General features: G+C 36.3%; 1 protein-coding gene across 1 annotated transcript in view; it reads right to left on the bottom strand.

Annotated features, from left to right (window-relative positions):
- CFAP47 (cilia and flagella associated protein 47) overlaps positions 1-13,869 on the bottom strand; it is a 371,213-nt gene that overhangs the window by 198,593 nt on the left and 158,751 nt on the right. The window contains exon 45 of the mRNA XM_076355671.1: positions 8,484-8,664. Within this exon, the coding sequence (XP_076211786.1) occupies positions 8,484-8,664 (181 nt within the window). The remainder of the gene's footprint in view (positions 1-8,483; positions 8,665-13,869) is intronic.

The raw sequence follows: 13,869 nt of genomic DNA, 5'->3' as shown, positions 1-13,869 counted from the left end.
GGATCTTGAACTCCACCATTTCATGGTCACTGCAGCCCAGGCTGCCCTTGAGCTTCAAATTCCCCACCAGCCCCTCCTTATCGGTGAGAACAAGGTCCAGCATAGCATCTCTCCTCGTTGGTTCCTCTACCACTTGGAGAAGGAAGTTATCATGGACGCATTCCAGGAACCTCCCGGACTGCTTATGCCCTGCCGTGTTGTCCCTCCAACAGATGTCGGGGTGGTTGAAGTCCCCCATGAGGACCAGGGCTTGTGAGTGTGAGGCGGCTCCTATCTGTCTATAGAGGGCCTCATCCGCTCGGTCTTCCTGGTCGGGTGGCCTGTAGCAGACCCCCACCGTAATGTCAGCTCTCCCTGCCTTCCCTTTAATCCCGACCCACAAGCTCTCGGTCAGCTCCTCATCCATCTCCAGGCAGAGCTCCATGCACTCCAGCTGGTCATTGACATAGAGGGCGACACCTATAATAGCTCTGACTTGTCAAACATGCTCCTTACTTGCAGGAAGAGCATGTTCTCTTATACAGATACAGTTCTATAAATTACGACTGCATGGCAGGAAATCTTTAGCCAAAACTGTAAAAAATAATCATTATCAAGATTATAAACATATATTTGCATTACAAAGTCAGTGACACTGGCAACTAAATTAAAAAGTTTTAAAACATGTATCTTTACAAAATAACAGCAAAATGTACTAAATTTTAAATTATTGTTTTATCCTAAAGGTGCACAGAATACGTGAAGGCAGATGGATGCTTATCAAGTTATAACTCTGAGCCATAAAACCTCTCTGTTCAAAGTTTCTTATGGTTTCACCTTTAGAAGGAAGACAGGGAGTGACACTGGGACAGCACAACATTCTTCCAGTCACAGCATGGGACAAGTCCGAATATGCACATAATAATAAATAAAATAAAATTAATAAAATAAATACAATGAAAGGAAGTCATGTCTTCCTCCCAGATCCGGTGATGATGAGAAACGGGCACTGCCAACACAGATCTCTTACTGGCTTTAGAGAAACAGTATCTTCTAAGCCTCACAAATGCAATGGTCTCAAGACTGCACCAAAGACAAAGATAAGCCTTGACACTGACAGTCATGCATCAGGTGTCAGAGGTCACTGATGAAAGCCTAAATCACATATGAGCATCATGACCCCTAAAGGCTTCATTTGTCAAGTAAGCTTGAAGCCTTTGCTGTCTATCCACGTTCTTCTTCTAGGCAGACTACAGGTTTCAGTAATCTTCTGAATCTCAGTTCTGACCAGAGAATGAGGTAAAGGATACTCTGATATGTTTTCTGAGGATTAACATCCTCTTCATCACAGCAGTAAACCTATTCACCCACCAGCATAAGAGAGAGGCCTTCCAAAGATTTTTCACAATGCAAAAAATACTGTAGCAAATACAACTATTCTCCACTGAATTCATTATTGCAGGTATTAAACACAAAAGAAACGCATCCAGTCTAATATTTAAATCCCTCTCACTTTTGCAAGACCAAAACAACTTTCTACTAATACATATATAGTAGAAATAGCTATTCAACAGATATAGCTGGAATGAAAACTATTAAGATAAAGACCTATACCATCATCTTTCAGAGCCACATTTTGAAACAGAATCATATTTTAAATAAATCCTTTTTATGAAGGAAGAGTAAAAAGGAATGCTACCACTTACACTTTTTAATCCCATTTGTGCATCACTATCGTGGATGATTAAGACCACCAAATGTAATTAAATTTTTATTACTATACTGTCAGTTAAATCATAGAACTTAACTCTGAAAGTTAACATGTTAAGGAGCTAGAATAAAACCTCAAAATGTAAACAGTAAAATGAAAAGATAAAATTTTTGTTATTGGACAGCGACTATATAATTTTGCTTTAAAGGATTAAGGTTTAATTCAGAAAAAAACCACTAAGATGCAGGAAAATTCATACAGCATGCAGACCATGAATACTAGGAAGCAACAACAGAATTACTGATAATGCTTTATTGAACAATAGATTTAAAACCCCAGGAAATTGCTTTGGAAACAAATAAATAAATAAATGATTAAAAAAAGATTGCGCTGATTAAACCCAATGCTAAGCAAGTATATGAGACAACATTTAAAAGTCATAGAAAGAAGGAGACAAGGTTGACCACTGGTTGTGAAAAAATATTAATGCAAATTTTAAAACGTAGCATATAATTATCAAGAAAATACATATAGTGATTAGAAAATATAACTAACATGAAAAAGTCCATCTATAGATGATACAGTGTAGGTAAATATATTTACTTAGCTATCTGATATGACTATATAAAACACAAAAGGAAAACACTGAAAAGTATTTTTCATCTCTAACAGTAAGAATGATACATACCAAATAATGAGTTAAAATTTAATTCTTGATTGTTAGTTGTTCTGCACTTTATTGGAAAGTATGGCAATGAAAACATAACATCACCTATTTCTAACTATAGACTGTAATTTAGCGTACATGAGAAAAACACTGAGATCGATCAACATTATTGACTCAGTTATTCATGGGTAACATTTTCATAAATTAACACAGAATCAAGAACTATCAGGTTTGGGGGTGCCATGTTGCTGCTGAAGATGTAGATTTTGGGGCAGAATACAAAACTGAGACCCTCTCTGCTAAGGAATGTGAATGATACCTATCTTTAGGTATCATTCTAAGGTCTGGTATTTCTTTTGCTTTTCTAAATTGCCAGTAAATATCAGACTAAAATTCAATAGTCATGCCAATCTGGGTATTTACTGGGCTCCTCTAAATGAAATTATGTTCTGTATAATGAAGTGACCAAATAGAATGTATTTATATTGTACAATATATGTAGTGTTCATGATTACTGGTAGCAACAGAATTTATATCCTGTTATGTTAGACAGAATATAAACATTAAAAATAATAAAAAACCCTCCCAACCTAGAGGCGTAGAATATTAAAAAAATAACTTCCCCATTCCAACATCAACAGGTAAGATACATGCAAACATCTGATCATAACACAACTATATCTTGTTATTTCCACATTTAGCCTAGCCCATACTCTTATAAATAGAAAACAAGAAGGGATTAAGGGGAAAAAATAGGTCAAGAGTACCTTAAACCACTTGGTTACATAAAATTCTGTTCTAAAACGAAGGGGCTCCATGTAGTATGACAGTCACTTAATTAAACCTGCTGATTACGTTGCAGAAAAGCTTATCACAACCCTTTCTTAATTTTCTCTGATTTCACTAGAAGTCAAAGCTTTCTTGGGAAAGAAAAGGAAGCAGAATAGAAAAGAAAAGTTTGATAAGAACGAATTATAGGAGCAGGTATACCTTATTATAGGTGCATAGTAATGAGTAAAATGTTTACCCTAGGTTATAGGGCTGCATCAAAAGAAGCATGGCCAGCAGGTCACGGGAAGTGATTTTTCCCCTCTATTCCCCTCTCATGAGACCCCCACAAGGAGTACTGTGTTCAGCTCTGGAGTCCCCAGCATAAGAAAGACATGGACCTGCTCGAGTGGGTCCAGAGGAAGGCCACGAAGATGATCAGAGGGATGGAACACCTCCCCTGTGAGGACAGGCTGAGAGTTGAGGTCGTTCAGCCTGGAGAGGAGAAGGCTCCGGGGAGACCTTATAGCAGCCTTCCAGTACTTAAAGGGGGCCTACAGGAAAGATGGGGAGGGACTCTTTATCAGGGCGAGGGGTAACGGTTTTAAACTGAAAGAGGGTAGATTTAGGTTAGATATTAGGAAGAAATTCTTTACTGTGAGGGTGGTGAGGCACTGGGACAGGTTGCCCAGAGAAGTTGTGGATGCACCCTCTGTGGAACTGTTCAAGGCCAGATTGGAGGGGGCTTTGAGCAACCTAATCTAATGGAAGGTATCCCTGCCCATGGCAGGGGGGTTGGAACTAAATGATCTTTAAGGTCCCTGCCAACCCAAACCATTCTGGGATCTATGATTCTGTAGTCTAATATTGACGGTCTTATGGCCCTTTTGTTTTGTGCTGGCTGTCATTCCTTGAGTTTTTAGTTTCACTCATCTCACAGCAATTTCTCCGTTAACTTTAATGTCACATCTTCCTTTTATCATTAACCACAAAAGGAATGACTCTGACTAATAAGGGATTACAGCAAGGGGTGGGAGAAGGATGGGAAAACAAAGGGATAGAATCCATTAGCTAAAACCTAGAACCAGGTGTAACTTGTACTGGTTTTGCTCTGGAAACACACACATACACAGATAAGGCAAGACAGTCAAAGTGTTTCTAGAAATGCTTTATGCAGGGAAACCAGCAACTTGTTAGTTTGGTGACTCATGGAGCTGGTTTTGGATGCTACTTCTCTGTTGGTTAAAATCTGGAGCCATTATTTTAATTCCACTTGACATTTTAGCCTTTTCGTTCTTTAATAACACACCATTAAGAAAAGAGCAACTTATTTCAATATTAATTATGCCTAACACGAGTTTCTAAATGCTCAATCCACTATCCTTTGGTTTATAAAGCATTAAAGTTTTACTGTCAATTACCTTTCTCCTGAGCTATACGCGGGGACTGAATTATTTCCCAGGCTACTTCTGATGATCCAGAGAGACTAAAGCTCTTAAGGATCCTATTTGAGACAATGGTGAACAATCACTGTGGTATGTGATGTGATCTTCCTAGATACCAAAATTTTTACACAGCAAAGAATTACAGGATACATTCTGCATATCATCAAGAGGAGCTTTAAGAGGATGGGGGTACTCAAGGTGTAGTTCAATGCACAGATGAGACCTAAGGATCCCTAACAATCTCAGTATGAAACAGAGCTGGGCTGAGGTTTAGACTCCGTCCTTAGGCATTCTGCTAATGGCAGACTTACTAGATGACCTCCTTCTGCATGCAGTTAAGTACAGACTCCTTGGGTCACATAACACTGACACACTATAGGGGCTGTGCTTGACCTGCTTGGCAGGCACACAGAATTCAAAGTGATCCGGGGTTGCTCTTGTCCCAAGTTTTATTTTCTAGCACTGGAACATTTTTGTGGTTTGTCTTTTTCAAATTCTTTCAGAATTTCCATAAACTTCTTTTAGACACCAGATCCTTCACTTCTGTACTAGCTCTTCTGCCAATACTGTGTACTGAGACAAGACCATCTCCCCAGTTCTTACGACACTTCTAATTTATCTGTAGATCTCATTGGCCATTTCAGGATTAAGAAAGAGCTCAAATTGAGATAATAATTTTGTGTGACTGTCGGTCCTTTTCACTAACAACTGTTTTCCAAAACCAGCCTCGTACCTGGTTTAGCATGCAGACTCTGTTCCACATATACTACTACGTGTTTGGTTGCATTAAAATACATAGATTGTAACTATGTAGCAATTCCAGCTAACTATTCTTTCACAAAATGTGGGTCATTGCTAACTCAACAAAGATTTTATATAATCTTCTAAATTACTGATGAAAAGTAGTTAACATTGTCCAACAAGTACTGGTTCCTGAGGGCTCACTTTCTGATGACTCTCCAGCAACGAATTAACAACAAAATTTGCTAAAGTTTTTCAATCTGGCCAATGTAGTATTTTAGTTCCATACAAGTATATGGTTTGGGTTTTGATCAAGATGTCATACTGGAAGTAAGGTAAACATACTGTATTCTTTTTATCTATTAGATCAGTAATACCGCCAAAAATGTAATAAGGTTATTTAACAAGATCTATTTTACAAGAAAATATGTTGAGTGGCATTGATTTTTACCATCTAATTCCCCGTTAGCAGAGTTTTTTAAATATTGGCTGGACACTTTTCCTGCTACTGCACTCTAAGAAATTCTGATCCAAGGACTGATTTTAGTTAGCTTGCTTCCACCTTTGTTTTCCTTCATAAATCTAAGCATTCTGTCATTTCTTCAGAGAAGCAGCTACTCCCACCCTAAGGAAAGCTACCACTGTAGCTAAAATACTGCTTCTTCTTCAGACAATGAAGTTAAAATTTTCAGATGAGACCAACGTTTTGCCTCCATCCACAGGAACAGCACCTGGGGACTTCTGTCACAATATTAGATTTTCTAAGTGCCTGTAAATATTCCTGTGTTTCTTCATTAGCACAACCAATACACTGAATCAGCCAGCACTGTCTTTGTACTGAACACATCTTTGTCTGTTTTCACACTATCAGCTGGTTATCTCAGCTTCCCTTTTTAGCTGTTCTTCAGCTCACCACCTCTCTGAATTCACTACCAAAGCCCCATTTAGTTCTCTGCATCATCTTGACATTTCTACTCCCTCATGTAACTATTTAAGTGTCCTAGAAAGAAAAAATAAATATCAAAAAGATCATGTTCACTGCAGTATGATTTAGTTTCTGACTTTCCATTGCTTACTTCCCTCTTTCAGATACTTTTATAATTTCCTTTGATTGATAAAGAAGCAGCATGAACAGAAAAATAACCACTTCCTTACTGTAATGTAGTTTCTTCACTACATTTTAGCAATTAATATTCTAAAATTTTCAGATATGTTCATTCACATTTCAAATTTAAAAATAATTTGAGAAGTTACTAAGAAACAGTGAGCTGCCATCTGGTCAGTTAACAACCGTTGTTCTGAGATCACGATGGAGGTCTTAGTATGTCCTTATCAGATTTGTGTGTACGGATTTTGCTCTCTCTCCCAGCTGGTATTCCCCTTTTCTACAGTGCAATCCAAAGAATCCCCTACACCACTCAAGGAAGTCATTATGACTTTTTTTAGTTCACCTCCACATCAATTATTACAAACACAAGCTATTATTTTTTAACTTGACAACAAAAGGATTTTAACCAGGATTTAAATATCCTGTCATTCAAGAAATGTTTCAGCCTCCAACCTGTGTTACATCTATTCTACAATTTCTACTGACTGCTGGTCCTGTAGTTACTCATCAGGCTAATCTTGCTTCTAATACTGCAATAACTATTGTCATCTTCCTAAAAACGTGCCCAGTGACACCCTAAAATGTTTTACAGCACAGATACTGTAATCTAACTTGAATGAATCTGAAATAAAAAGACTTGTCAGAAATAATCAAGACATTCCTTATTTTTATTCCAGAAAAGAAACAAAACACACAAGGGATACACCAAGTATGAAAACAAACATACACCATGAAAGCACATGACTGATTCCAATGACACTTGGAGAAGGGAACTGCAGAAACATGCAGAAGGACTCTATTGATCAATAAAGAAGTGATGAAACAAATCTATGGATTTTTCACATTGGTGGACTGACTATAATTCAAGCCTTTACTAATTTTGGTAAGGAAACTACTACTTACATTTTAAGTAGCAAAACCAAAAATTATTTGTGTTGTTATCAGATACCTGTGGGACATTGCATTAGCTTTGATATAACCATGTACAGATACCCTAGCAGGTAAATATAAACACCAATTTTATTATATAATCATTTAGGTCGGAAAAGACCCTTAAGATCATCGAGTCCAACCATTAACCTAGCACTGCCAAGTCCACCACTAAGCCATGTCCCTAAGCACCACATCTACATGTCTTTTAAATACCTCCAGGGAAGGTGACTCCACCATTTCCCTGGGAAGCCTGTTCCAATGCTTGATAACCCTTTCGGTGAAGAAATTTTTCCTAATATCCAATCTAAACCTCCCCCTGGCACTTGAGGCCCTTTCCTCTCGTCCTATCACTTGTTACTTGGGAAAAGGGACCGACACCCACCTCACTACAGCCTCCTTTCAGGTAGTTGTAGAGAGCGATGAGGTCTCCCCTCAGCCTCCTCTTCTCCAGACTAAACAACCCCAGTTACCTCAGCCACTCAAGTTCTTTTAAGAAATGCAACCTAGAGTGCTCTACAGGTTTAAATAAAGCGTTTAAAAAAAATTAGCAAAGGAGAGATCAAAATGAAAGCCAAGCAAAAAAGAAATCAATTAAGATTTCAGTATAGAATTTAAGATACTAGAAAAATTAGAGGCAACAGAGACTGACCAAAGCTGACAAGATCACTCTGAAGACTAATGCACAACTTTTCATTGATTAGAGACAGGGAGAAAACAGTGTACAATTAGTTGACACCTCGCTCTGGCTGACTGAGGAGTAGGCAAACAAGAAAAGATATGTGGTATAACTGGCACAATTTGAGCACAGATCAGTGCTGGATGAGAAGTGGAAGTGAGAAATGAGCACAAATTCAGGATCTGTCAGAGAAAAAAAACCAAAAAAATTTCTCTTTTAGAGCAAGTGTCCTGTGGTTGTGTGCCTTTGAGAAAACCAAGGGCAAGTGGAAAGCACTGTTTTGAGCTCATAAGATAGAACTTGGGTAGTGATGATAAACATGAAGCTGAGGATTTGATCAATAGCAGAATCGAGAGAAAGATCATTTTCTGAATCTCTTTAGGAAAACCTTAAAAATACAGATTCTCCCAGAGGGAAAAAAAAAACAAATTAATCATATTTAATACTATTCTTACCTGTTTTCTGAGGTGAAAGGTCTTTTGCTGATGGAACTTTCAAATTAACTCTGCTCGATGCCAACACTGGAATAGACAACGTCTCAGGAACCTTAAAGAATTCTTCCATGCTCACTTCTACACTGTAATCCACATACTTCAGCTCTGGGGGCAATTTACGAGGTTTCAGGAGTGCATGTCTCTGCAAGTGAAGGAATAATGTATACATATGAACAATCATCTCATAATAATTTCAGGTTAAGAAATGTAAAATTATACAGGCTTAAGGGTATAATTCTAAAACTGAATTGGTAATTAGGCAAGTCGTATAGAAATTGTTGAGAGATCCTTCTAAATAAAAACTGTCCTGTATAATTTTTTTAGACATCATGCATCTGAAACATTCATTTAAGAAAAACGCATTTTGAGATTTACAGTAAAAACACCTCCTACCCAGAAACCACTCTGCAAGCCTGTATAGGTATTCAGGGAAGGCAAGAAAATGGAAGAAAAAACATGAAAAGAAAAACATATTTTCTATGAGATGTAGACAGATGTTTCTTCTTTTACTTTGTAAAGTTTCTGAATAATAAAAAGTATAAAAAGGAAAAATTATTTTGACATTTTGCAAGGGATAACTATATAGTTAGCTAAGCTAATTTTGCTACTTTAATGTTGACAATATATTTTAGAAATCAAAGCATTTAGAATTAATTTTAGGGACAAACGAGCTCCTCCTTTTGGTAAAAAGCATTGCTAATCAACAGCATGAAACATATTAGTAAAGGATTAGCACAGTATGGAAAGGCAAGCTCAAAATAGGCATCTAAACCTCTTAATGAACTAAATTCAACTCCTGTTAAGATAGCATTACAGAAGTAACGCAATGATTTAATACGCTACTTGCTCAAAATTGCCACTTTCAATCCAATAACACAGTATAATTGCAATGCTCAAGAGTAATTGTAAGTTTGCACTTGTATGGTGCAAATATAATTTCTGATAGGACTGAAATGACAGAAGACTTTGCAGTGGGAAAAAGATATTTCATTCTCACTTGTAATGGGAAGTTCCAAACCAAAAGAATTACATATATTTACCAGTTTAAATCTGACTTTGACCTTCTGCATATTCGAATATAAATTTATACCTACACCTGATTTTGATAATTAGATTATTTTCCAACACTGAAATAAAAATCCAAAATGAATAAAAAGTTTTGGGAAGTCTTAATTGACAAAATGATTGTAAGATGACCTTTGGTGGAGCACTGAACACATTTGAATTATAATTAACTTGAAGAGATATGATTTAAAAAAATCACTGAAGTACTTTATTTTAAGATCCTTGTTCATGCTATCTCATTTTTAAAGATATGTTAGGAAAAAAGACAGCTGGTTAGTATTACATAGTCTATGAACATTTCAAATATTTCCTGGTACCTTGTCAAAAAGTAAAGGATGAAAGTATTTTTAATGAGAGACCTAGATCTTTTTGAAAGGGGAAAAGAAAATCCTGCAAACACACACAAGACTAAACCCTGTTGCCTCAAAGGGTAACATTTCAAGAAAAGAGAAAATGTCCAACACAATTCAGATAAATGTTGCAGCTGTTCTCCTTTTTAGTATTTTTCAGGGCAGTGAGAGTTAAATGGAATTTAATATTTTTTAACTCTCATTATGAATTGCAGGTCTTAAGGCTGCTGTGCTACCATAAGACAGATTCCAACATGTACTTCATCAACATAATGGTTCATGATATTCCAAGTGTGGAAGTGTTATTACCAGTTAAGAACAGTATTTGCATTCAGTTCCCAGGATTAATTTCTTTTTTAGAATAATTTTTCGAAAAAGGATTGGAGGGTATATAAAGCACCAGAATTAAACGGTATTTTTCAAAGACTGATTGATTTTCCAAGGTATTTTCTTAAGATTTACCATCTGCACTTCCTATGTATAAAGGATGGCAGATTCTATTACAGGGTGCTGGGGTACCTTACTCTTTCCTTGCATATTACTGTTTTCCAAATCCTAATTTAGCCTCATTTCTTCCTTCCAGGAATTAACTTCTAAAACCGTTCCTCATGAATAAAAGAATTTTATGATCTCAGTCTCTCAGAATCCCTGTGATCAATCAAGTTTGCCATCTCCCTTAATCCCGTATCAAAAGATAAGTGATGTAATATAAATGACATTGGTCTCAGTTATAACTTTGACAAATTGAAATCTGACCACAGATCCTTTCGTGAAAAGTTCATTCCCATTCAAACGTATCTAATGTAACTTTTTAATTATAGTATCTTCTCTCTTCAAGGACACCATGATTCTTTCTCAAAAAAACCCCCACCTATATTTAAAAAAGCAAACTATTCAAACTGAGCTCGCAACTTTTCTATCATCACATGGAAGATCACAAAATCCTTATTGAATCCTGGGGGTCTATGAAGAGCACAAACTTTGAAGATCAGAGCTGGACAGATGTAGGATGAGATTCTGTCACATCAGCCAAGCAGTGGAAGCCACAGCTTCAAGTGCACAAGGTATCTGCTCATTTTCCATTGATCAAAACGAAAACTCATCACCACCACCATGATGTACTAAGATAAAAATACTCAACATTGCTTAGTCACATGGACAGCAGGATAGAAAGAAAATGCACAATGTCATAACAGCTGGAATATGGCTAAGGGTACAGAGATCTGGTGTCCACCCTCAGCATTCGAAGGGAGGCAAAACGGAGCCTATGCAAATACTTTTTACAGCCTAACTATGAGGATACATCTGGACACAGTGGGAATTGCAAGCTTTAGTTTTGGGATTCTTGTAGAACAGGACTTCTCTTCCTTTCCTATCGTAATGTCTAATTATACAAGATTACTGGCATCTCTAACTATGAAAAAAAGAGCCCTGTATCTAGACACTGGGTGTAATTTGTGCCTCTTTAGGTAGATTCTAGAAAAAAGGAAAACTGAGGCACGTTATTTTGAATTTCACTTCACTGACTTCATTGACTGCATCCTTCCCCTCACATATCCAAATGAATGAATTCTAGTTATTCTGTTATTTCCTTCTTTCTTTTATTTACTTCCCTCTATTTACCACCATTAGCAACTTCAACCTAAACAAGTTATGTTCTTCTTCCACATCCTCTCCTCTTTCTTTCCAGATACCCTTTTTTATTCCCTTGTTATCTATGTTCACCCAAACTTCCCACCTACAGCTTTCTCTTATTCATCATTAACAAAGGCAATTTGTAATTATTCACAATAATGCCAGTCCCAACTTTGACAGTGGCAGACAGTTCCATCCTATATTCCCTTTACTACTACCTAAAAATGTTTTAGGAGGAATTAAATTAATGAAACGCTCAGAAGGTAAGAAATTAACACAATTGTACACTTAAAAAATAGATTTCAGAACTTTTCTAACATTTTTCATTAAAAACAATAAAAAAATTCACAGTCAGAAATGGGCATGAAACCAGGTTATTTGGTTTCTGGGGTTTTATGCTTTGTATATATTTATAGGGTGTATACTAATAGATCTGCATCTTTGGATTCCTATTGCTTTAGCATCCTTGCTTCCTATCTCTTCATTACTTAACTTCTCTAACTGCTTCATTAAATTTTGATGCTATTTGGTTTCGAATTTATTTATTTTTTTCATTATACCAAAGTTTAAACACCAAAAAAAAAAAATCCTTTAACAAAAGGTTTGGATTGTGTTGGCAGTAAAGGTTACTTTTGGGGGACAGGAAGGAGAATGGCAGGTTAACTACTTAACCTTGCTGCCAGTAAGTCCTCCAGTGCCCAAGATTGTAAAAATAAACTATTAAAATTCTATTTCTAGCAGAACTGTTTAATCAGCTGATTTTAATCTAATTTATAGAGTAAAAGATAGAAATAAAGATTTAGCTAAGACTCCTGCTCCTTTCCATTGAATCTCCATTTCCAAGCTCCTCAGACTTGTTGAGTGTCACTTCTGTACTCTGCACATTATCTAATACTGGTCCAGTAGCAACACCATTTAGCACAAAAACCCAACAAGATAAATAGGTCCTGATCAGCACAACAACTTTTATGGGAAAGAGATAAAAATTCATTATTTTTTCAGTAACTCTAATCATTAAAGACAATCAAAATAGATCTTTGTTTCTTGCAGCAAGGAAAAGAAGCAGTCCAAACACAGTACAGAAATAACTAGGACTTTCAACCATGCGTCTAGATGGGTCGAGTAAAAACATACAGCACAAGTTAATGAATATGAATATCCAGTTTGACTCCAAAAGTATAGCCTACCTTTATTACTATTTTCTATGTGATTTAAGTAAACATGAGTAAAATGTACAGTTTAATAAGAATGGAAAGCATGCAGTTATTTAGTTATTTGTTCTTCAATTTTACAGGCAAAAAATGGACCAAGTAGTAATAATGTAAGGGCATTTTCCCTTCTGTCTACCCATTATATAATACAATTTATACCTGTAGGAAGTGAGTAGAAAGGTGGAAAGGAACTCAAAGAGAGTAACAGATTTCCAGAGTCTAGATTTATCGTTAAACCGCAACATATGTTCCAAAGGATTTCATGAGCCTAAATAATTCAGCAAACCACAGGAGCTGTGGATGGGACCTTTTTTTTTTTTTTTTGGGGGGGGGGGCAAGGGGGGAGGGAGGAATTTAGACAATGAACCTAAAACCATATGTCAGCTCCAAATTTAATTGCAGAACACCAGCCCCCCTCAAAAAACGTTTCTTCAATAAATGCCACCAGAATTTCTACAGTCACTTTTATACAGATAGTAAGTAAGAATTTATGACAAAAAACTATTAGGAACACTTCAGAATTTAATCTGCATAGTGGATTACCATATTGAGATATTTTTAATGTGTGAAGTCTTTTCTACATCAGTATATAGCAAAACTTTGCCATTTTATTTCTCATAAGCAATTATAAGACTTTCTGTACATGGAGCAAAATACTTCTTTCTGCATATTAGTTTCACTTCTCACATGATAAATTATTCAGTGTTAGTATCCATCATTATGTATTTTATAACTAATCTAATTGTCCTCCACTCTTCTACGATACAAGTAATTTTAGAACTCACATTAGATCTTAGCATACCTAGTGGTACAAAGAGTGCTCCTACTATGTTCTGTCTTGATTACATCCACAGCTTCAGAACAGTCAAGTCTTTCGTCAAGTATTTGCTAAGTGACTGTGATATTAAAGGACTTCAATTATGAAAAGTTTATAAAATGTTACCACAGCAGTGGATTAGCTATAATCCAAAAGGAAAATATTTGAGTCTATATTACATGGTTACAATTCTTGTCCCACTACAAACATACAACAGATTAAATCTACTCTTTGATTTTTCCTCATTTAATTCGTTTTATATTACTTTT

The sequence above is a fragment of the Aptenodytes patagonicus genome, chromosome 1, assembly GCF_965638725.1.
Source record: "Aptenodytes patagonicus chromosome 1, bAptPat1.pri.cur, whole genome shotgun sequence".
NCBI classification, from domain to species: domain Eukaryota; kingdom Metazoa; phylum Chordata; class Aves; order Sphenisciformes; family Spheniscidae; genus Aptenodytes; species Aptenodytes patagonicus.
The sequence above is the reverse complement of the archived record's forward strand: the minus strand, read 5'-3'. Positions and strand labels throughout refer to the sequence as shown.